Raw genomic sequence first — 25,298 nt, 5'->3', positions numbered from 1 at the left:
CTGGAGACCAAAAGAACTGTCTGATGTTTAAGGAGGACCTTGGGGATGAATTCTGGGGTGACTTTGCTAGTATTCCAGAGGAGGGCCACAAAGATGATCACGGGACTGGAGCACCTCCCTTATGAAGATAGGCTGAGAAAGTTGGAGCTGTTCAGCCTGAGAAGAGAAGGCTGCGTGGAGACCTCATAGCAGCCTTCCAGTATCTGAAGAGGGGCTATAAGGATGCTGGGGAGGGACTATTCGTCAGGGACTGTAGAGATAGGACAAGGTGTAATGGGTTAAAACTTAAACAGAGGAAGTTTAGCTTAGATATAAGGAAGAAGTTCTTTACTGTAAGGGTGGTGAGGCACTGGAATGGATTGCCCAGGAAAGTTGTGAATGCTTCATCCCTGGCTGTGTTCAAGGCCAGGTTGGACAGAGCCTTGGGTGACATGGTTCAGTGTGAGGTGTCGCTGCCCATGGCAGGGGGTTTGGAACTAGATGATCTTTTCCAACCCTAACTATTCTATGATTCTATGATTCCCTGGTGGGGTTGAAGATCTCCAACTGACCAGTTGCATTTGCAATGGCAATATTGAGATGGCCATCCTTGGCAAAAGGGAGAAGATTTCTTCTGTCCTTCTTTTACAAAAGCCTCCGTGTCACTTGCCACAGCTCTTCCTTTCCCCTACTGTTTGTATCATTGCAGCATTTCTGTTCTCTCTTCCACACTCGGACTCAAGGCTGAGGTTTGCAGAAAGGTCTGACTCACCTCATCTGTGATTTCTGCCTCTAAAAATTGTGCAGTTTCCAAAATACCTCAGATATTCTGATTTATTTATTTTTTTTTTCCAAAACCATTAGGTCACAAGGAAAAAAAATAGAGTGGATCAGTCCCAAAGATACTCATAATTTTGTCGATTATTGCCCAATTTTAAAATACTTCACAAGAACAATATTTGAACATCAATGTTTTGAATTTCTTGTAATCCTTGCTCAGACCAGACTGTGGCTAAAATGGGTCCTGTGAGTGGATCCAGGGAGGAGAGAAGTTCAGATATTGATTTTGCTTGACTTTTTCCTCGGCTTTGATGTTATTAGCAAAAGGTATCAAATATTGACTAATACACCTGCGTAAGCAGTTTTCAAATAACTAGTACTTCAGTTGTTGCTGATAAAGACTGGGTCTGAATTTCCTGATGGAAAGAAAAAGCTTTTCCTTCTGTCTGTGGCATCAACCAGTCCTTAAACCCATTTTAAAATCCCTTGTCAGTAGGCACAGTTGGAAACTGCTTGTGCTGCCGTGTTTTCTGTGCCACTTTGCTCAGCCCATTTGGGATGTGCATTGTGATACTTTTTGCAGGCAGTTTCTGGTTCATATTTTCTTTTTTTAATCAGGCAGAGACATTACAATTAAAATACCGTAAAAACGATTCTGGCACTATTGCAATAAGCATGTTTTTTAATTAAAGAAAGAACATGGGATGTACAAATAGTACCAGTTAATGGGAAATTTCATCCAATGTATTTTTTAATTGAGATTTAAAAGGAAGAAAAATCAGCCCTATTTCTCTCTGTCTCTGTGTGATATTTCCTTATGTTCTTACAGTGAGGTGTACCAAGTCTGCAACAATTACAGTCTCAGAGACTCAAAGTCTTGGCTGGTTTTATGGAAAAAAAGGAAAGGCATCAGTTTTTAAATTTCTTAGTGTATTTTTTTGTAGGGATTCAGTGTTATTCAGTAGAGTACCACTCACAGGGCTGAGCAACCCTACAGAAAGGGTTTAAATGCATTTTACCAGCTGTAAATCGTGGTTCATGTTTGGGTACGGGCTTCAGGTTTTTCTTTCCCATGATGTTTTGGATGGGTTTATAGCTTGCACATATGCCTCATTAGAGTCTTGCTTGCCAATGAAATTAGTTTTCTTCAACTTCAGTAGCTCTCGAAACTCCTCCAGGGTATTACAGGCTGAGCAGATCAGTAGAAGCTAATCCCAGATAAAAAGCCACATTCAGCTCCCACAGAAGCTGTGCTGAAACCTGAGGAGCATCATCTCCTTCCTCCATTTGCTGTTATGGAAGGAGTGGATGTGCCCCTTACAAGGGAAGCAGATGCCGCCTCTAACCATGGGATAGAAAGATCTGCTGAGCTTGTCTCCACCTGTCCTGGGCACTAATCAGGCCCTCATTACAGGAGCAGATTTGTACCACTGGTAGATCTGTCTTCTCTCAATTTTATGTGGTACAGAAATACATTTGTGACCTGTGTAGACTGGGAGCTGAGATCCAGGTCTTCCTAAGGATTTTAAATCATAGACTGATACAATATTGGGCAGGAAGGGACTTAAAGGGTCATCTTGTTCAACCTTTCTTGGCAAAGCATGACCTAGACTAGATGTCCCAGCACCCTGTCCAGACAAATCTTAACAGTGTCCAACTCTGGGGATTTCACCACTACCCTGGGCAGATTATCCCAGTGACTGATTATTCTCATTGTGAAAAATTTTCTTCTTATGTCCAGTCAGAATCTCCCCGCAAGCTACATTCTGTATCATGAGTACAGGACTACAGAGGAAGCATATCGTGTAACATGAATGCACACAGGTTCAGGTTTTGAAGTATCCACTCTTCCTCTGATGGTTTGGCAGACCACGCATTAGGATAGTTTTCTGTAGGAACAGGCTGTCGTCTAAGACCTACTGCATTAGACATGAGGAGATGAGCAATGTCTTCAATATCTTTAAAATCAAATGGCAGATATCAGCTTGAAATGAGATAGCTGGGTGTGGAAAGGCTCAGCAAATAGAAACACTCTGGTCTACTGGTCACCCAGGCAGGCTGTAAGTGAGCAGAAACATAATCCTGCTCCTTAAAACAGAGCTCCTGTGCCTTCCCCAGCACACCCCTCACTTGCTCAGGGTGAAGCATTTAATTCATGTCTGTCCCATGGGGACTTGAAATAATAGCCCATGAACCTATTTTTTCATCACACCTCTATGTGTGCTTTTTACCCTGATGCCTTCACAAGACTGATCTGCAAGCTTCCTTCATTATATCCTAGATGATATAGTATACGCTAGAAGCCATCTAGGAGTGTCCACACCTCTTCCCAACAAGTTATCTCTCCCCTTTCAAATGCATCAAAAATGTTGCTAAGTATCTTGGAGGCTACCTAACCATTGACGAAGTAGGACTTCTTCGAAGGTGATATACCTATGGCAGCATCTTCTTGGTGGCTGACCTGAATTGCCTTTGCCTATCTCCTGTTACAAAGCAGCATATGCCATCTGAACAGATGGCTGTGAGCACAGCAAGCCAGAAAGCACAGGCTTGTCGGGCTTGGGAGACAATTTCTGTCTGAGAGTACTCAAGCAGCTGCTGGTTCCTCAACCAGGGACAGATTAAGGGCCCCGTCCAACAAAATGCTGGAATATAAGCTTAACATTTTAATATGTTAGTGATGTCCTCCTGGTAGTACACAGACATTTGGATTCACAGCTAGTCTAGGAGTGTATTGTGAATGTGAAGGAACATAGGGAGGTGGAGAAATGTGTTTTGGACTCTTGGTTCAGGCAGCCTTTGGGATGAAGCCAATATAACAAACTTCTTTTATCCTTTGTGTCTTGCTTGGCAGTGCCCCAGCCTACGATAAGCTTTTATGGCCCATGAGAATGTTGTGTGAGCATGTCAACTGGGTGCAGGTGACAAGTCCATGAAATAATCAGTTGTCCTTATTTAAGGCTCATGAACTGTATTCCTTTTCCCATATAAAGGAAGATCTTTTTGTTTGTTTGTTTTGGTGTTTGTTTTTGTTTGTTTGACTGTTATTTTGTTTGGTTTGGTTGATTTTGGTTGTTTTTTTTCCTCTTGGGGGTGCCACCAGGCATATCCTTGGAGCCTGGTAATGAGCAACAAGGGTACTGCCAGCACACTGCAGCCTTGTTGAATGGGATCAGCTGTTTAAGCAGAGCTCTGGCAGTTGCCTCCTGCTGTTTGCCATTCAGGGATGCTTGCCAGGAATATAGCTTCTGAGCTTACGCCTGTCTCATGGGGGATTCTGTGGCTTTGTTGTATGAAACAGCAAGCGAGAGGAACGGGTAAGAGCAAGCTGAAGGCTGTGGGTATGTTAAGTTATACATGGCTGAGGTGTGCCCACAGCACAACCAGAAGCAGATCTTCCCTGCACAGTGATTGGAAGAAGTAGTCCAGCTGAAAAGGTGGCCTCTGAATCTGCAAATCCTCTTCCATGCAGAGGAGGATTTCTGTTACTTGGGGGGTGCGACACAGTAATAATATATAAAATAATTCTGTTGTTACTTTTCTAACACCTTCTATTGTTGATTATAAACAAAAAATCTTGAGACTATCCAGCACCTTTCTTGTAGGTTGCTTGCTTTACCACTTCGTTCAGCTTTATGTAAAAAATATAATTAAATCTGGCGACATTCACTTTTGTCCTAGCTCCCTAATAAGCTCTGCTTCAAGAAAAAACAAATCTGATGTCGATAGAGAAGGCAAAACGTGTTCTCAAAAGAAGATAATAAAAAAGCCCTCTCTGTAGAAGATGCACTCTGTAATGGGGACTTTGCTTCCCTCTGAGTTTGGGAAATCTTTAGAGCGCTCTATATCATAACACAAATGAAAAATAACAACACTTTTTTATATGTTATGAGAATATCTATGTTAAAAGTATTTTTTAAATAATTAGGGTTTTAAGAAGGAGTATAAACTGCTATGTCTGAAAGCACATATCTTCATGGCAGGCAAGGTTAAACTTCCCACAGCAATCCTCACAATCATCTACACCATCATGATTTGCTCTTTTTTTTCCAGAAACCTCTTTCCATAGTGTTCTGGATACCTGGGCTGTGGCACTGCATGAGCCAGTCCAGGACCCCTGACGAAGTGAAGTTAATACATCATCTTTTTAAATCCTTTCCTTTTGTGTGCACTCTCCACTATTTTTGAAGGTAAATCTTTTCACAAAACCACTTCTGCCAATGACACTATGGTGCTGTACTTATCCACACAGCGGTACAACCTCCATCTTATGATCAGGTTTGTTTTCCTTAATATTCCCTTTTTTTCCCCATTATTTGATCTGGCTGTTTCTCTCCTGTGGGACAGACAGAGTTGCCTAGTTTTTCTCTCCTTCTTTTACCTTTTTTTTTTTGTAAAGACAGATAAAGAAAGATCTCTTTTCTAGGCAGAGAGGTGGAGGCTAATTGCTGGGTTAATTGAGAAGAATAGTGCTTCTGATGTTCTCACAAAGTATCAAATAGCCTCAACATATTTCTCCCTGCTCTCCCTCACTCCACCTAAAGAGACCCATTGAATTTGCACATTACTGTACAGAAGTGATTATAGCTTAATTGTATTTATTTTGCTTGGTGGGGAAGCCATCATAACAGTAGTTGATTGATTTTTATAAAATCACCCTCAAGGTCATATGTAGGACTTTGCTTTCCTGTGCAGCCATAACAAACAATTTGAGGGTCACAGCCAAAGGCTCAGTTGAGCAATATTCTTGCTTTCTGCTTTCAGAGAAGAGGTCAAGTGCAATAAAAGAAGGAAGCATAAGTTTTATTTTCCTTTTAAAAAAAGGGGAAGACAATCTTGTAAAGCAGGAGCTGTATATTTATTCTGACCCAGTTGAAAACACAGAGATACAGAGAACTGAGAGTGAGAGCAACAATATGCAATTTTTTTGACATAAATATTTGTAAGCTTGGTTAGAGTTTGTTTTACATTTAGATTTGGTAAATGGTTAAATGAATCCTTGCTAATGCCTTTTTCTTTTTTTTTTTTCCCCCTTTCTTTTCTGTGGTGCTGCTCCTCTTTTATCTTCAGCAATTGAACTTTTCTTTTTACACTTTATTTTATCCTGAAGACTGAATGTCTTTTTGCTTTCTTCTGGGAGAAGCTCAGAAGCTTTGCAAATAGCCAGGGGACAACAGCATTATGGTGCGACCATAAGTGTACCTGATATATCGGTTCCCTAGGATTGCATGTTGGGTCTGAATGCCGCTTATAAGGGACAACGAAAACGTCATGTACAGCAAATGCCTTCTTGGTGGTATTTGCACCATTGCCAAGTGTTCTTGGGTTGCCATTGCACCTAAGGACAGAGAAAACCAATAACCAGGCAACAGCCACCCCCATGCCCCAAGTCTGATTATTATTATTATCCCTTCACATACAAATCTTCACCTTGGGGGCAGGAAAACCTTGCTTCTATGTAGGATTTCCCCCAGAAAGGGTCAAACTTTCAGGCCAGGTGTTGCACACGTAGTACCTGCATGTCTGCTGCTACTGAAACATGGTGCTAATACTTGTGCCCAGTGCAGAGCAGTCAAGCTTATTAGACACACAGAGATCCATAAAAGATACGGAAAATATTTGAATTGACAGAGGAAAAATCATTCAGGACAACTGACATGCAGTTAGCCTATTACTTGAGGAAGAGGGGATTTTAAAAAAATAAAGGAAACAAAAGGGAGATAGAGGACTGCTCATATGTAAGGAGATAGACAGTGATCTTTAGGAGCTATATGAGGGTGAGATACTCCTGACATACCAAAGTCACCTTGTGCAGAAAGGTTCACAAGAGACAGTGCAGAACTGGTATTAACATCCATCCCAAAAGCATTAACTCTTGCTGGTCAAGCTGCTTCTGTTTTTGCAAGAAGAGGGACTACATCTAAAGTGAAAAGATGTCTTCTCACTCCTTGCTAGTTTTACAGAGAGGCAGGTGTCTGCAGTACTGATAGCAAAGCACAGCTCCCGTATGTGATCCATTGTGTCTCAGCACTGCTCATGAAGGGAGGATGAAAGAACATGTGCTACTGCTTTACTACAGACACTCTGGGGCAGGGCAGGAGACAAATCCCATGCACTTATGGGAAACAGGCATCTTCCCATGGCTGCCTTGAGGGGCATTGGAATGGCTGCAAAAAGGACTCAGGAATCTTACATTCCCCCATCCCAGTCATCCCATGGGGAGGGGATAGAAAGGTTTGTGGGAGAAATTTAATATTGCTAACCTGTCTTGTAGACAGCTTGAAAATTCTGGATGGACAAAATGTGCCTGAGACTTGGGAAAACTTTTGGGTGTGCTGTTTGAGACAGAACTATGATTCTGTAAGCAAAAGAGAGGATAGTTGGTTATCAGCTTTCCTGGTTCAGTGGTACAGCATGGCAGAGATCAGAATACTCATTAAAAATTGGACGAAGAGAAGTGGAAACAGAAATGATTATATTTCAGTGGGAACAGAGCATGGGAAGTCAATAAGGACCATGGGGAAGATGTCCTTTTTATGTTAGGAATAAAATAAATCACAGTGATTTGCAGTTCCATTTCTAGATTGTGGTGATAAAGTTATCAACACTGCTGCTATAAGGCAAATGTATTTAATAAATATTTCTGTTCTCAGTGTGGGAAGGATGGTAAATTATATTGCAAAAGGAAGAATGACCAGCAGTCCATTTATTACTAAAGAATGTTAATATAATGAAGATGTTAAATAGTATCTTTCAAGAATGTACATTCTTAAATCAACAGGTCCAGTCTCCTTCAAGAGCCTTAAAACTTCTGGTAGAGGCTTTCTTTAGACCACAAATATTAATTTCAGAGTACATGGGAAATTACAGAGGGCTGTAGAAGTTCTGATATTGTGTCAGGATCCAGGCAGGTAAAAGGGGAAAATACTGCATGCTTAGTCTGATATCAACCACAGGTCAGAAGAGAAAACTGGATGGAGTTAAATATTGAATTGGAGATGATTCCTCACAGAGAGAATCTTAAAAACCCCATCAACCAGCATGAATGAGCCTGAGATCTGATTTTACCTGTAAGGACTTCGACAGATAATGCTGTTTTCTATACCTCTCTTCAGTGCAATGCAGGAGGGTACAAAGAGAACCACTGCCTGAAAGCTCATCCTTGACAAGTTATGATTAGAAATAAAGCAGAAATTATGAACAGTAGGAGAAATAAGCTGTTGGAAGAGATGATAATAGAAAATGGTAGAGTGATGTCCTCAAGTCACTTAATTGATTGCCTTTCTGGAGGGTATGTAGCAGTCAAACACAGACGACTTGACTTCCTTCAGTTTTTCAAGAGCAGGATGTGCACAGACCATCAGGCGATATGATCTAATGGTCCCTTCAGTCTGCAAATAAATACCATTTCAAGTATTATCTCGATTTCAGCATAGCAAGTTTTGTATAAAGAACATGTAATTTTTCTAAAAGTCTCAGATGTATCTTGGAAACGCGAATATCTTCTGTTGTTTTGAATGAAACAAGCTGAAATTTGTGCTGTTTTATCAGAGCATATCCAGTATAATATCTAAAAATGCTGTATAGCAAGTTTAACAGAAATACACTTGTATATAGAAAAATACGTCTGGGGAAAAATACAATTTAATCAAAAGGGAGTTTGTTAGAGGACTCCCATGGCTCCCAGTGGTTATAAGCAAGAAAATGAGAGATTTCTCTTTTTCAGCTGTTAAGCATATTCTGTAAAAAAATTATGCAGAATCTACTGAAGACTGGAAAGACAATATTTAATGGGTAGCCCTTATTCAAATATCAGCTTTGTTATAATCCTAAGAAATTAGAACCAAGACTAAGTTATAAGGCTTTGTTATAAGACTAAGAAATCAATGAAACAATAATGCAAGAACAAATAAGAGATTAGGATAAGCAGAATGTGTTCATCAGGATTGGATGCAACTGGTGGGAAAGGCACAAAAGGGCTGTGCATCTCCCTTATCACAGGCAGCAGCGAGACCTCATCAAAGGTGAGCAATGATCAAGATAGTTTTTATATCAAAAATTCTTCCCTCCCTTTTCATCGCAATAGTGAAATTAAAGCAGAGGTCTGATCTCCCTTATCCTTCTTGCTAAGGATTGTTTGTATCTTGTGAGGAAGAAAAGCCAACTGGTAGATATAGAGGTCACTAGTAAAAACTGTTAACAGCAGTAGAAAGCTGGCCATCATATGAGATGGCATATAAAGGGAAATGTTGTGAGGGTGACAGACCCTTTGTAAAGAGGTCTGAGGTTGCCAAGTTTTGAGGTATCCCCTACTAGCTCCTAGGCTTGACCTAGGAAGACATATCCCATGTGCATTAGATGTCTGAGAGTCCACTCTATTCAAATACACTGTAAAGATAACAGTGCTCTTCATAGGAGACAAAGTATGAAAGGAGATAAAGGAGAAACCATCCTGAGATAATAGACTGGGGTTGCCAGCTCATACAGGGCAAGAATAAAGGAGTCATTTGACAGAACTGAAGACTGAGTTAAAACCAAGAGATGGAAATGCCTTGTCATGCACAATGTACTTAGACCACAGAATTCATTGCTTCAAGAAATCACTGTGACTATATATCAAAAAGATTTGAAGGATTAGATCTACATTGCTAAAAAATCTTATCCAGTTATACTAATAGATGGTAAAAAGAAAATGTATGTAAGGAGATGAAATGTTGTGCTTTCAGGCAAAGCTAACCTCTAATTTGGGATTAAAATGAGGCTTTCATGGGATGGGGAGATCATCTCACATCCTGCTAACAGTGAGAAGTTTCTTATAATGTATTTGGAAACATCTGGTTTTAAACAACAGCTGGAAGAGTATACAGTATTAAATCAGCTGCTGATCTAAACAAGTTGCCAGTTCATGTTCCAAAACTGTCTTCCCCTCCCCTCTCCCTGTCACAAGTAGATTATAATCTGAAAAGTAACATAAAAATTAAGTAATAATATCCTTTTATAACATTGAGAGTGAATAGGTTAAAACTGTGATTTTCCAAACATAGGTCCCTTGCACTGGAATCTGAGAGACTAGGATGGGATGTCTGCCCAGTCTGAATGGCCCTGTTCAAGTCTAAAAAGGCAGTCTATGGTAGAACTGAAAAATGGGCTGAATTAATAATGTTTGAAAACAGCTGACAAATCCACAGGGAGGGAATACAGAGCAAGGTGGAAATATTGCAGGACACAATAATATTTTACTCTTAATCTCATAATTTTATTGCAAACCCATTTGTTTACCCATCTCTTACAGGTCCTTTGGCTGTGATATAATGACTGCTATTAGATCTATGGTTCTGTTTTGTTCTTCTGTTGTCTTCAGGTGGCAAACTCTTGATCACTGGTCCAGGACCTGTAGAACTACATGCTCATTACATTCTGATATCTGATGGAGGAGAGCTCCGGGTGGGATCCCCTGAGGTCCCTTTCCATCACAAAGCACACATCTATCTCTACGGAAGCCTCCATTCTCCAGCGTTATTTCCATATGGGGTCAAGTTCCTGGCAGTGAGGAATGGGACTCTTTCCATTCATGGTGAGTATATTTTTTATTCTCTGCAAAAGCAAAGTACAAATGAATAAAAGAAAACAAAATAAAGCAGAAAAGTTTTTGGAGGAAAAAAATCAACCAAACAAAAAACCACACAAAAACAAAGAAGCAACTTTGGCCATGAACTTGGATTTCTAATTACAGTTAAGTACTTGTTGAAATCAGGTTTTTTAGCTAGAATTTCGTATCTTTGCATTCACCATCAGACTCCTAGTTCTGTACTGTCATATACATGAAATCTCAGAGTTTTATCTCCATAAAAACTCCTATACTGGGAGATGAGTAATTTGAAAATCTGTACCCCAAGAAGATAGATGGTATCAAATAGCTGTGATACCCTGGCAGTCATTGAGGTGCCTAAAAGATGTTTGAGCTTCCGCATGTCTGTCCATAAATGAAAGTCTCTGCCTTTGGAAACTGAACCTCTGATCTCTGTTGTGAACCATGGGGGATTGCTTTGCTACTAAAATGGAGCATCCTTTTCCCCTTATCTTTCTCCATAACAATTGGGAAATTTCATCCCCAAAAAAGGTATGGCTTTTGTGGTTTCCAGGAGAGAATAGTCTGCCAGGTAGGTCCCCTGGTGATGCCAACGTTAAGCATACTGCAGTTAGTAACCTGTGCCAGCTGGAGTGGGGATGATAACTCTCAAAGCACCAGTGAAGTGCTGCTGGCAGTGTGTTTTCCTCTCCAGCTCCATCTCCCTGTGCTGTGCTGGTATCCCAGTGCCAGCGGTCTTTCTCTAGCATTAGGAGCACAGCTAGCATCTGTTTTTCCTGGTGTACCACACAGCTACACCTGCTCACCACAGGTTGCTGTCGTAAATGGTAAGTCCAGATCTATGCAAAAAAACTGTGGCAATGCCATAAAGTTCAGGCCTAGATGCCCAGTCCTCTAGTCTAGCCACTGGGCTTTTCCCTTAATGGGAAGTCCTGCAGAGCCAGAGCTCTACATTCCCACTAAATGAAAGAGACAAAGAACCTGAAGGACAGAAAATGGCTGTAGGTTTGCAGATGTGGCATAGAAGAATTTAGTTACAGAGCTTTTATGGAAAGCCATAAAATACAGGTATAAAATGACCATTTGTTGATGCAGTGATTGAATTTGTGTCCAAACTCAGCATGAATCAGAATGTTAGTGTCATAGAGGAGAAAAAAGAAGCCAACATATCTGATTTCTTCATCTCCCTCCCTTATGTTCTTGCATGTCAGCCTTCATATTGGTAGGAGTTTGTACCCTGCAGCAGGGCTTGAACTTACACCCTCCTGGCCTTCAGGCAGAAACGTTTCTGTCTGAGTGTCGCTGACACGTATGGCTCTTATTCAAAAATGTTGTCAGACACTAAAGGGTACAGTCTGAGCACAGACATGAAGTGAGCTGTACCACTGTGCAGTGCTCCTCTCAGTTCACAGGAGCTCAGCAAAGTCGGGGAGGTTGACTGTTGGAAGGGAGTCAGTGAACAGATGCTTTTCTGAATCAGAAGGGATCTGCAGAGGCTGGGGAAGGTGGTCCTGGCAGTGGCAGGTGAGGTTGGCTGCATTACTCTTGAATGCCATGTCGGGTGCTCTTGACCACCTTGTTAAGGCACAGCAAGGTTAAAATATTAATGCTTGCAAATGGCTTTAATAATTTCAGTAAACTAGCTTTGCAAAAGGGCAGAACGTTTCTATCCCATTTCCTACAGAAGCTCTGTGAAGAAGGGCTATTAGATCATCTAGGCTGAATTGACTGCCTGTTTCTGACCATTGAGTTTCACACAGTTATCCCAGCCTTAAGTTCAGTAACTAACATTAGATTAAAGCATGCCTTCCAGAAAGGCTTGGTCTTTGAGGACATCAAGAGAAACGGAAACCAGTATTTTCTGTAGAAGCTTGTTCCAGGGGATTAATTTGGTTAACCATCCATGTTTTTATTTTTTTTTTTTTTTAAGAAAAGTATTAAAATGTCTGATTTGAATTTGCCTGATAACAGCTTTTGCTGCTTCGCTTTCTGTGTTTTCTGCTACTTGAAAGTATCCTTCCAGTCTTGGTTTGACCTCTGTAAGTCAAGATTATCTCCTTAAATTATTAGCACTTCATAACAAAAGCCTTGTCTTCTTCATGCTGTTTTGTTTCATAGCAATGTAGAAAAAGTCAGTAACATCTCCTTGCAGCTGTCCCCTGTGCTGCTTCTCCTTTCCATTCTGAGCCTTTATCATGCTGCTTGTTGACTCCATCCTCACAGACAACCCACAGAATTATGGAGACAAACAGGGCAGAAGTACTTTTGACAGTGTTAACTTGGCAATACAATGGAGGGAAGTGAACCCAGGTTCTATGTCATTACCTTTAAGGCATTTCTCACCAATATTTCTTACATTTTACTCAGTGCCATAATTCCCAGCAATTCTTTATGCCGGAGGAAACCAAGCAGATGAGATCTGCAACGCAAGCATTACCTGGATGAAGATACTTAGGAGCAAAAGGTGGCTTGGTCCATTAGAGGAAACATGTCTTGGTTTCAATTTCTTATTAATTCTTATTCAAGAAATCCAGACTAGCTATGAAGCTTTTGAGCTTTGTGCACTACATACAGTCCCAGTGCATGGCTGCATTTAAGGCTCATTCAAACCATGCAATCTGAAATTTAGTATTGAACCAGTGGAATCCTGCTGGAAAACAAGACCAAAAGAGCATGTTCTTTTTTGTACATATTGCTTACATGAAGCAAGAAATATGCTGTTCTGTCTCCAATTTCATGCCAGTCTGGCCTGTGGTATAGAACAAATTGTTGAGCGTGACAGCCTTTTTTATATAAATACGAAAGAAGCTGACATGTTCAGCGATATACGTTTTTGAGATACATATATATACACACGTATATATGTTATCTCAGATCAAAATCATTAAATAAGCAGGCTTCCAAATTCTTAGCTGTCTTAGTGAAGACAGGACTGATCACATTTTAATTTCTTTCCTCTTTCAGACTGGGAAGTTTGGCGGATGCTGTGCAGCCATGGTTGAGTTCAGATTGTTTAGTAAGCGCTGTCAGTTCCTCACTTTGATATGTTAATATGACTAAGGGTTTCCCACAATTCCCTTGTGAGTGGCAGTCCTTTGCTCTGGTAGTTGTAGCAGACTGGGAAATTTCACTGTTGCCTTTGGCTTTAGCCAACTCTCCTGCCAGTCAGAGCGTGCCACCCATAAACTGCCTGTCAATCACACGTCAGTTTTAAAGGGGGTTTCAGTCAGCCAGGGCAACTCGACTTTTTGACAATGTAATTATGGCTCTTGCATCCACAGTAGGGGCCTGAGCGGGGCTGAAGCAATTATATTGATTGTTCAGAAGGGAAATTTATCACTGTCTCCAGTTCTTTTTGTGCTTTATTCCCTGAGAAACATTCCTGACAAGCTTCAGGAGAGAAGTTTAACATGGTGGCCTTGGCTGTTCTTGCACCTTTGTCCTTCCCAGAGAAACTGGACCGGAGACATGAGCAGAGGCTGAGTGGAGGTCAGGGACTTGGTGAGGAGGCAGCATAAGTGGAGGTACTGCATCAATAGCTGAGAACACCTACTCTTCCTTTGTGGCAGCCTGATTTCGAGGATCCAACACTCTTATTACAATAGATGGAAAAAATTTTAAGGCCGTTTCTATTCTGCTCCCTGTTTCTATTCTGCAGCCCTGTTTAGATGAGCTCATTGTTCTATTGTGTCCCCTTGAAGCAGTCTGTGTCTGTTCCTGAAAGAAAACCAGCATTTTTGCTGTGCATTTAGCTGAAACTTTGTCAGTGTCAATACGGTGATGGTATTAGGTCATGAACATATGAGCCTGTTCCCTGAATCTTGACTAATAACATATACCTCTCCAACTAGATGGAAGATGCTATGCTTTAGGTTTAATAATGTGCTACATTCACTTTGTCCAGGCTGTGAAAACTGCATGATAAAGAAAAAACAATGTCCAGAGACTTTTGGTTTAGTATCGTACCTCTTTATAATCAGCATAATTAAAACAGAGGTACCAGTGGTCATTTCAGTCCTCTAAAATCATGGCAAGTCCTGCTGCAAAGAACGTCCCTGCACTTGCAATTCATGCTGATTGTGGAAGACGACATTATACAGTCAGTTCTGCACTTCAGTTCCAGAATTCTCTGCAATCTGAACAATTTTATGCATTCAGGGTTAGCTGAGGAAAAAAGTCTTTTTTATCAGTTGAACCAATTATTAATTTTAATCACTTTTAATCAATGATAAACTACGAAATATTTGTGAGCTGTGCACTGTGCTCTGTGGAGGTTTTGCATTCCTCAAAAGATCAAACATGTAATCAAATGTTTTTTGCTTTTTCTCCATTAAGCAGTATGATGTTTCTGTGCTGAGTTTGAGATTAAGAGATCATAGACAACATGAGAGAATTTGTTGTGCTTTACTCCCACATTAAAAAGAAAAGCTTCACAGGGGAAAAAGAAATAGTGTAACAGAGGGATTCAAGATAGGGTGCAGAGATCTGCTAGAGATAAGATGTGGTTTTTTACCTTACTGAAATGTTTGTTCATTCAATACATGTTATTTTCCACTAACTGAAACCATTGGTCTGCACACCCCTGTTAAACTGTGAGTTCAGGTCCTTTCTCCCTTTCTAGGGTGGCTTCCATAGGTTGTTTTTCCTTAGATGCTAGTTGTTCTGTGTGATGGCTGCATGAGGCCTTTTTGCCTTCTGTGACAGTGCTTTTCCTTTCAAGACCTTGACTTTAACATGATGTATTAAAGCAGATGGCTCTTGAACAGAAGGCTAAGCTGTCTTGAATCCCCTTGTATTTACTGGGGGTAGGAAACTGCACTTAGGCACTTCCCGTGGAGTAACTAATGTACAATGACTTGTTCCTTCACTTTCTTGCTCACAAATACAAGATGACCATTGGATTTTAAAGACCTCACAGATGGGGGAAAAAGATACCCAGAGAGCTGGGTTCAGAGAAAGCTGCTGTGTCTTTCATAGCTTGCCCTTCTTTCTAACAGCAATGCATCTATCACCTTTGATTTAAACTTTAATCAGTTGCTCTGTGTTTTGATCTTAATGAAGGAAAAGTGGGAAGTAAAGGGGACTAGGAGCTGGGCGCTAATATATAGGATAGGACAGGATAGGATAGAATGGAATAGAGTAAATAGAATAGATATAGACTATAGCTAATATGTTAGCTTGTGTTTCTTGACAGGGGGGAAGTTCGTGGATTGCTATAAATGTGGAGGCCTTTTGTGGGACGAAATAATCACCTCTTATAAACCCTCGAGTGTAGCGCTGAAATATCCCTTCCAATTCTGGCCCCAGCTACAACTAGCAGACTGTCTGGAGGAAGAGAAGCAACCAACAACAAAACCAGCATGAATTTTGACCCCCAGATGTGAAAAAGCCTGGAAAGTCTGGCAAGCTGAGAAGCCTGGACCCAGATCTGTGTTTCCACATGTCTGCAGGCTGAGCCAGGCATGGAACCTCCATTTGGGCTCATCTTCACTTTCCCTGAGTGTCTCATTCCCTTTCATGTCATGCCAGGGACGTAGTGAATTGATCTTAGCATTTAAATGGCCATGCCGCCCTGCGTACGCTCTCCTGCAGGCAGACATTCCCTGTCTCATTCAGCAGCAGCGCAGGAGATTAACTAACAATAATGCAAAATTTTAACAGCTGTGTGCCGCTCACAAGGGGATTGCGCAGCAGTTGGCTGCTGTGTTTGAAGCTGTTTGTTCCTGGTGTCAGTTTAAAGAGGCATTCCTGAGTAGCACCTTTGGTTGTGAGCCATTTTTAGGCACGGAGCATGGATTCCTTTCTGGAAACCCTTTCTGGACGGATGTGACTTAAAGTGACTGGGTAATCTCTGGTTAAAGCAAATGTTTGGGAACGTTTGCATTTATGGGACAGCATACACAGGGAAGGTACTTTGTCTGCAGCGTAATGTGTCAGAAAAGAGCAACGAGAGTTTCTATAGACCTGTTTAATCACATAGCTCTTTCCACCTTAGTAAGACACTTTTCGCTTTCTTGAGAGTGCCCTTCAAAAACGTTTAGGTGGAAATCGTTTAGGTGCAAACTGTACTTTCACAAAAGGTAAACATTCAGCAGGATGAGGTCACTTTCAAGGATATTTGCTACCGGAGAAAATAAAAGTTATTCACTTTGCCGTCTTGTTCGGATGATGCTAGACTTTTTTCTGCCCAACGGGAGAAGAAAAAGGTGTTTAACTCTGACATTTTTCTTTCACCTGGACTTTCACAGAATATTGTTTTTAATGTTATATCTGTTTCATATCAGCATTTCTACAGTAGTGAGATGCAGTGTTTTGCAGAATAAAAATCAAAACCCCATAGGATCCAAAGTGCCATTAGTGAAAAAAAGTGTAATGGTTCCAAAGGTAACTTGATTGTGGAATTTTTCTTCTCTCAAAGCTGCTGAATATTTGGTCTCATTTGAATTTGGAGTGAAATCACATCTGGCTAGTTGTAGATTTCATTCTCCAGATCTTATAACGGGAGAGCATCGCCCTTATTTTGCATGAGATGTCATGGAGATATTGAAGCTGTTGGGCCTTGGATAAGTGGGCCACCAAGCAGGTTAAAACCTGATGTTAAAAGCTGAGCCATGATCTCTGTACATTCCCAGTGCATGAACAGAGAAAATACGCTAGAAAATGTGGCATGTCCTCATGCTGCAGTGGCAACCTCAACCTAGAGTAGCACCCCTGCCTTAGCAGTCTGCAACATCAGAGGCTCTCCACAAAGGACTTCTGCCCAGAGCCAGGAACATAACTGTGCCAGAAGTGAGGTGGCATGTGATGGATTTGTGCATAGGGACCTAGCTGAGGGGACTGAGTAGGCCCAGATTTCCAGTCTCAGTGTGCCCATTGCTGACGTAAAGCTTGTGCCTGATGCTGGGTTTGCTCCCACACAATGGGAAGACCAGACAAGCTATAGTTTGAGCCCATGCTCAAATCCAATATAAAATACCCAGTGTGCTCCTGAGTGCCCATCACTGAGGCTGCTTTATCCTGCCTGTGCAGTAGCCAGAAAGCTGATAAACTCTCGGGTGTCTGAAGGGTTAATGAGCAATTGCAAATTAGAAAGGACCTCCTATTTTACCTCAGGGCATGAATGAAAAGCTTTCTGCATTGACTGTGTCAGGAAGTAGGAGGAAAGCTGTCTGCATCTCCCCGGAAGCTACTGTACGGGGGTGGAAAGACATCTCCCAGTTTTAGGCAGAGACATCCCTGTCTCTTATGACGCATAGTGGGAAAAAATCCCAAACTCCTCATATTGCAAAACAAACTAGAAATGTTGTTGAAATGCTTAGGAAATATTCATAGGACTGAAATTAACAGTCAGCAAAACCAAGCTGGAAACATTGAAGTCCAGAGGACTGAGGGCTCATAGTTTTTCCTGTGAAAATAGACGGAAGCATCTCTCATTCTTCTTTTTCTGATTCCCTACACTTTAGTGAAAGTGACCGTGGCTGAAAAGTGAAAGCCCAGTGACTGAACTGGTCACTGCAAGGGTCGAGGTAGCTGTGACATTTTTGTTTGTAAAAGTCATCATCAAATCCAAATCTGATGGGGCTTTAAGGTCTATTTGACTATAAAGAGCTGTAGCAGCACACCTATATCCTATCCTGAGTAAAGAGACTTTCTGGAAAAGGTTTATATTTCTTTTAACTTAAGGAATTTTAGATATTGTTATTTTTATGGTTTGTTTTATTAACTGAAGCTGTAGCAGCAGCAGAAAGTCTCTGTCATGGTTCTAAAAATATATACATAAAAAAAAAATCTCTTTTCTGAAGTACACATTTCCAATGGCTGTATTGCCATTTATCACTTTAACATTTGGAAATTTTGGAAATGGCCAAGCTAAGTTTAAGGAGTGCATTTTGGATAGGGGAAAATTAGGGGATTATGATGGTGGAGAGGAAGTTGGATTCCTTAAACACTCTGACACCTGCAATGCTGTAGTAAATTGTGTTGTGTCTTATTGCTGGAGACTATATGATGGTGGGTGTTTTTTACTTTTTTTTTTTAGCATAGCTATAATATGTTGAATTATATTTTTAACTCTGTCTCTTGCTAAGTTCTTTTAGATTTTTGGGGAGCATAAACTGCTTGTTTCTTTTTGCTTTGTTCATGAAAAATGAAAGATCTTATTTACACTAAAGATTTACAATGTAGCTGCAACAGATTGACAGATTATCTGCAGTATAACTTGTATAGTGCCAGTAAGTAGATGGTGTGTCTGAGCCCTGCAGTTCTTGTAAATTCCTTTTGTGGTATAAAGGGATCTCATTACCTCAACTTTAAAGCACCAATAAACTGTCAAAAGGTGTAAAAGAGCTTCATAGTTTGTCAACACTACAAACAAACTGTGTGTTCCTAGCTGAGTTAATTTGTTTCAAATAGGAGTGACAATGAGATGCAGCAGGATCCTGGCACTGTTTGTCAGACGGGAATGCCAGGAAAAGGAAGATTGTTTAAAACACTTAAGTTTTTGGGAGAAAGAGACACAGTCCCATGGCAGGCCTAGGACTGGAACCAGCCCTCCTAACACTGAGCTAAGGAGTCTAGTTTCTACCAATACACCCATGTATAAGCCAGACTCTCCACCTCTGCCTAACTCTGGATGTGGTTCGCACTGGTTGCTGTCAGGCTTGGTCAGGATTTTCCCTGGATGTTTAAAATTAGTTGGCAATATATACTCAAAAAAGTCTTGTTTCGGGTCAGGGGTATCTGTTTTCCATCTAAGCAATGTGTCATTTAATGACATAAATTCTTAGACCTAGACCATCTGAAAGATTTGAGGTAGAATTCGTCTAACTGAATAGGAATTTATAAAAGGCAAAAGTTCCTTTCAGAGCAAACTGGTGGTTAGGGAAATCATTAGTGAGATCTGAGGTTTCAAATGTCTTCTGTTTGCCACTGGAGTAAGAACATGGAGATGTTTGCGGATGCAGACTACAAAAGGATAAATCAGATACAGAAGAGTGACTATGCTCAATGCACTCCGGGGAAGGACTGTAGTATCTTGAAGCAGTATGTTCTGGCAACAAACAAAGCTGGAATATTATGGCGAGTAAATGTGAAAACACTGGAAAAATCATCAGCACCACAGGACAGACTTATGGCAGAGGCTGAGTTGGAGAATGAGAAGACTAGATGTGTCACCATTGGATTGATGTGTTGTAAATTGTCCTGTTGTAGACTCCTATTAAGTCTGCCTATAGCTATCTGCATGTGCAGAGCATCTAGCATGGCAGACTTTACTTAATACAAACAATTATGATTATGATTCTGTAATTATGATTCTAAATAATTGATTACAAACTGTGCACGTCCTTTGGTGACCAGTGTCAATACAAGTTTCTCTTCTGGTGGAAAACATTTTATGGCATTGCACAAGAGTTGTTTTTTTTTCCATAAATACACAAGGAATGGGTAAAATTAACTGAAAACAGAGTCTTTAAAGGAGATGCCTTGTCTGAAGTAAAATTTCCCACTGGGATGAAAAGTGGGATCTAGAGCATCCTTTCTCATGTGAGATCAATACCACTGCTTTTTTGTTTTTCTCTCTCTTACTCTCCCTTTCTGCTCTGGAGTGCTGAGAAGCTGACAGAAAAGCTGGACATGTGCTTAGGTTTGTAAATGGGAGGACAGGATTGATGATCAGGGTAGCACAAGTCTGTGTGTTATTTCAGGTCCCAAGAAACTTGTAGATTTGTGAGTGAAGCCGCTAGTCACGGTGGCTGGGGTTTCCAAGTCTCCTTGGCCACCGAAGAGCTTCTGAGTCCCTTTAGGGACTTGCCTAATCCTCTTGCCTGAATTAGGAGACACCTCTCCCATGCCTATAATGGGATAGAGAAACCTACAACGCTCTGTACAATCCACACTTTTCTTACTGTAGACAAACTTTCTTGTAACCCTGGAGAAAAGTAAGCCCTGACATACCTTGCTGAGTTTGATGTGATTCTGAGAGGAATCACATTAATTTGACAGAGGTCAAATTCTCATCTCCAGTTGAACTATCTAGGACTGTATGAAATCAGTTAGTGAAGCCGCATAATATCCTACATAGGTTTAGAAAATATTTTGCTGTAGGTGCTATAAGGAATTTGATTTACACTATTTTTTTTTCTCTATTTAACATGGAAAAGAGAATGCATTGTACACATCAGAATTGCCTTGTTCTTAATAATTTTGCCAGCATGTACAAGATTGCATCTTCACATAATTCTTTTAACAAGAAGCATATACCAAGGTCCTGGTTCCAATATGTTCCTTGTGCTGCAATTTGTGATTAATTCAGTTTGGAATTTCCTTCCAAGTCCCTTGCATTTCTAGTCCCTTGCAATTTGATAGCACAGGTCTGCTCTGCTCAGTATTTAAGAGTGTTTCTGTCAAGTCATTTAGTAAAATGTTCAGTTCTTGCTTTACCAGCAATAGCATTTCAAGTCTAAAGGCTCTGTTCTGTCCCTTGAACATGAAGGCACTTCTGCTTTAGGTCTAAAACTGTGGGTTTTTTCCAATCTGAGCACAGTTAATTATTAAAAATGAGCTCAATAATTAAGGACTCATACAGATTCATCTATTTTTCAGCACTTTTGAGTGTTTCTGCTTGCAGTACTTTTCTTTTTTTTAAGAAATAATTTAAATATACCACAGCTCTTGGTCTTTTAAACCTTCTATTCTCAAACAAGTCATTTATTTACCTACTGCACAGCCCAGTCCTAATCACTGAAAGTTACTTTATGAATCCTGCATGTTTTATCTGAAATAGACTCTGTTTTCAAGGGGAAACAAGAAAGAGGTCTCTGAGCCTCCAGAAAGTGGTCTTGGAGACAGACCACAGGGACAGGGGGTTTTGTTCCAGGAATCATTTTTAGCAGTTCATGGTCTTTGTAGAGAGTTTGTTGGTTTCTTAAAGGAAAGAATCTGCAAAAGACCTATGGGAAATGAAAATTATCTCCCAGCTGGAGCTCATTCTCTCCCAGGATGTTCATCATCACATTTCACCTCCCCATTTAAAAGCTGGGTGTATGAGTGTCCCTGAAAAGTGGTGTATCCCATCTGGGTAGCCCATCCCTGGTAGGTGAGCAGAGACCTGGAAACTTCTTCGAGAAGAAGCAGTTTGATTTGACTATCTGTTAGATGTTTGGCTGTTCAGTTACCTGAGTGTTAATACAAGGACCATTTCATACCTGTGTTGGTACCCCAAGTTATCTATGAAGGTGTGGCAGATATGACATGAGACTGTAGTCAAACCAATGTCATTCTGCAACAGCAGCTAGAGACCAGTTGTACACACAAAATGACATGTTTAAGGACCTGATACCAATCCACAGTCTTCAAACTAAATCAAGTCAACTGCAGACACCAGTGATATAACTGAGGGGCTTGGTGTGTGTTGTGCTCTTTTTCAAGCTACCTTTGTTTAAGCCTGTTTGATATCAAAGTTGAAGAAGAAGGGGTTGTATGTTTTCCCATAATTTGAATCATGTGAGATATAGGTTGCTATGTATACTTTTTTATCTTTAAAAAAGTGAATTTTTATGTTTACCAGATGTATTTTTTTTTTTCCTAGAAAGAGGAATGAGCGATTTAAACATCAATGGATAATAACTGCTCGAGGAACAGTGTAGTACATTTCTGTTTGGGTATATGAAACGATGCCACCAAAACAGGGCTAGGAATATGTTATAGTAAAGGCAAAGAAGCCTCCCTTATGCTCTCTCATTGGTGACTTGACAAGAAAAGTATCACTGACCAAAACCTGTGCATGACCCCACATGAATCATCAGGAAAATAGATAAAACAAACTGTGAAATGGGAGAGACGGAGCACAGTAAAAAATCAAAACAAACCAACAAAAAAAAAAAAGAAAAGAAGGAAAACAAAAAAAGTGTGTGCTTGGGTCCTTGAATACTCTTCTTTTAGGAGAAATAAAAAAAACCCACAAACAATCTTGAGAATGTTTTCTTAAAAAAAATTTTGTTTCACAGCTTGGAGAACAGCCTGAAACAAGCCTTTTCTATTTGAGCATATTTTGAATGCAGAATGATGGTTTGCACCTCTTAATGACAAGAATTGTTGCCCAGCAGTGTTGCTGTAGTATATGTGTGACAGATGTACACAACGGGAGTCAGTTGTGTGTCTGGCCACAGATGCACGCAAACACACATTAACATATGCACACAAATCAGTACTATAAACAAAATGTCCAGAGATGGAGAAAAATTGTCTGCTGCTCAACATGCAGATGGCTGCTGTCACATTTTCGCTTTTATGTGAGTCCTAAAAATTCACAAGGATCACTCAGTGAAAGAAGGTAAATGAATAAAGATGATGAGACTGCTGCTAGTAGAAGAATGCACATAGGCTGACATTAAGAGAGGGTTTCTTTGAGCAGGCTAAAGCTGTGTTGAGGATGAGATCTCACAGGGAAAATCTTTGATGTTTGTGCTCATGAACATTGCAAGGTGGGCTTCTGCTATGTCTACATTAAAAAACAGTGTGTCCCAATAAAAGCAGATCTGTAGAGCAAATGATCTAGGTGCTGAGGATGTAGGGTCCACACTCTATGTATTTTGGGGGCTACTGTAGAGTCATTCCAGTCTTGTTCCATTAGCACATGAAGTGTATTATATGTCCTACTGTATTACAGCTTCTGCATTAGTTTCATCTGAAGGAAATCCATATGATGCATTCCAAACCAGTTCCATGATATGAGCTACAGCACATTAAGTGAAGGATGTCTGGGAGATTTGCTTAGCTGTAGGTTGAGAAATTTCAAGTCTGATTTAAGAAAAAAGAAAAGATAACAAGTCAGAATTATCTCAGCTAGGTTTAGGTGACAATCATGACACACAGAGCAGATGCTCAAATGTACTTCAAGATGACAGATTCTAAAGACTTGATTCTTCCTTCTGTATCCTGTGGTGAATTTACTGAATTGTAGGTGCCACTCCTTATTTCCATCTTCATTAAGGAATGAATTGGAATACCAGACTATAAGCAACAAGAAAGTGAAACAGGATATGGAGGGAGAGAAGCTTGCTTAAAATAATTTGAAAATGATTTATTGGATGCAACCTCTACCCTCAGTGATTTCTGGTGTTATTACTTTTCTATAGTACAGCCAGGGAGGACAGTAACTTGCTGTGGGCTAAAGGTAAATTATGATCTATTGCAAAGGATAGAAGGAAAAATATACTAAAGGTGGGTGTATGAGGCACATACTTTCCCCCGATGGTGTTCATTGTGTTGGATCTCACTGGACCAATCTCTTCCAAAGCCCGTTAGGGAACAAGCAATGTCAGGAGTTAAAACAAACTTCAGTAAGGGTAAAGGAAAGAAGTGTAAAAGGGAGAGTGAAATGTTTCATATCTGGGGCTTGTTGTACACAGGCTTGGTAGTATGTCCACTGAAGAAGAGCAAATTTGGAAAACCGCAGTTGTAACCTTGCTATTGTCTTCCAGTGGTGGCCTAAGGTTGCGATGGAGGGGCTCTTCTTCATCCTGCTGATCTTATCCACACTGCTTGCCAAACCTGTATCTCATCCCCAGGGTCCTTCACCTTAAGGTTGAAAACGTGTTTTGTAGTCTGGCCAGATCAAGGCCTCACCAAAAATATGGTTTAGCAGGGTTTTCTGAGATTCAAGTTTTCTGGGAAAATTCCCCAGAGTTAAAACATTTAAAATAGCATGTGTTGTTATTTTGTTATTTCCACTTTTGGATGAAATAGGCTGAAGGAAATTCTTTTCACATGAAACACCTACTTTTTTTTTCTTTTTTTTTTTTTTTATTTTTAAGGAAGATATTGGAGTTTTTACATTTTTACCTTTCTTATTTTTAAAAGGAAAACTGATATGGAAAAAAATGAGGGAGTTTTTTTAGTTCCCTTACTAACAATTTTTTTGAATAATGCATTGGCCAAGATTTGATAAAAATATCTTTTTTTTCTCTTAACCCAAGATTTCAAAAATTGACCCCTTATTTTGTATCCTCCAGTGAAGACAGTGTTAAGAACACCACATGCTGCTAGATGAGCAATCTGTAGTCACTCTTAAAGTTTTTAAAAGTAGTGATATTTATCTATGCACGTGTTACCTAAATGTTGCTAACAGAAACGTTTGGTTTTGTGAACGCAAATTACTTGTAGGTCTAGATTCATGTCATTTTGGACACTTGACTGTAGAAGCTGATAATTCAAAGTGCTTTTTGCATTCAGAGATGGATGATGGTCCCTGCAGAGAGTGTTTTTTTCTGTCGGTCGTAGAGGATTCTTAAGAAGAGGATGTTCCTCACATGAGCAACAGTCAGCTGAGCAAACTTATTTCAAGCATGTTTTTTCAGCTTTTTTTGGGGACCAATAAAGGCAAAAGATATGAAATGAAGATGTCATTTGGAAAACACTGCATTTCTGATCCAAGCAGATGTGCACAAACCCTCTTTCATAGCATTAATCTGTTTCTTTTACACAGCATCAGAAATAAATGAATAACTATAGGATGATCCAAATGAGGCAGTGATTTCTAAGCATGATGCTCCTGGTTTTTGATGTTGATTGACTTGCATTAATTTCTTTTTTTCTTTCTTTCTTTTTTGAGGCTGGATGCCCCAAGTATCCTTCACACACTTGAAATCATCAGCTCATGCTAATGACACACGATTAGTGCTCCAGGAACCTGTTGACTGGCAGCCTGGTGATGAAATAGTGGTGGGAAGGACAGGCCTTGGAGATGTGCAGCAGCAAGAAGAAATGGCTGTTATTGAGTCTGTAAACAACACGGAGCTGTACCTTAGATCACCACTCAGGTATTCTTTCAAGGGCCAAGGGGATTTCTACACTAAACCGGGGAAAATATGATCAAAGTGTAGATTTGCTGTTTCCTGTGGGACATAATAACTATATAAATCCCTTTAACAAAAGTGGTCAGACATATTTT

General features: G+C 40.3%; 1 protein-coding gene across 1 annotated transcript in view; it reads left to right on the top strand.

Moving 5' to 3' along the window:
• The window catches only part of PKHD1 (PKHD1 ciliary IPT domain containing fibrocystin/polyductin), a gene marked incomplete at both ends in the record, with an annotated part of 251,755 nt that overhangs the window by 92,418 nt on the left and 134,039 nt on the right, over positions 1-25,298 (top strand). The window contains 2 exons of the mRNA XM_080615087.1: positions 10,121-10,333; positions 24,960-25,167. Of these exons, the coding sequence (XP_080471213.1) occupies positions 10,121-10,333; positions 24,960-25,167 (421 nt within the window). The remainder of the gene's footprint in view (positions 1-10,120; positions 10,334-24,959; positions 25,168-25,298) is intronic.

Source organism: Psittacula echo, assembly GCF_963264785.1.
Source record: "Psittacula echo genome assembly, chromosome: 4".
NCBI classification, from domain to species: domain Eukaryota; kingdom Metazoa; phylum Chordata; class Aves; order Psittaciformes; family Psittacidae; genus Psittacula; species Psittacula echo.
This window is presented reverse-complemented; position numbering and strand designations above follow the sequence as displayed.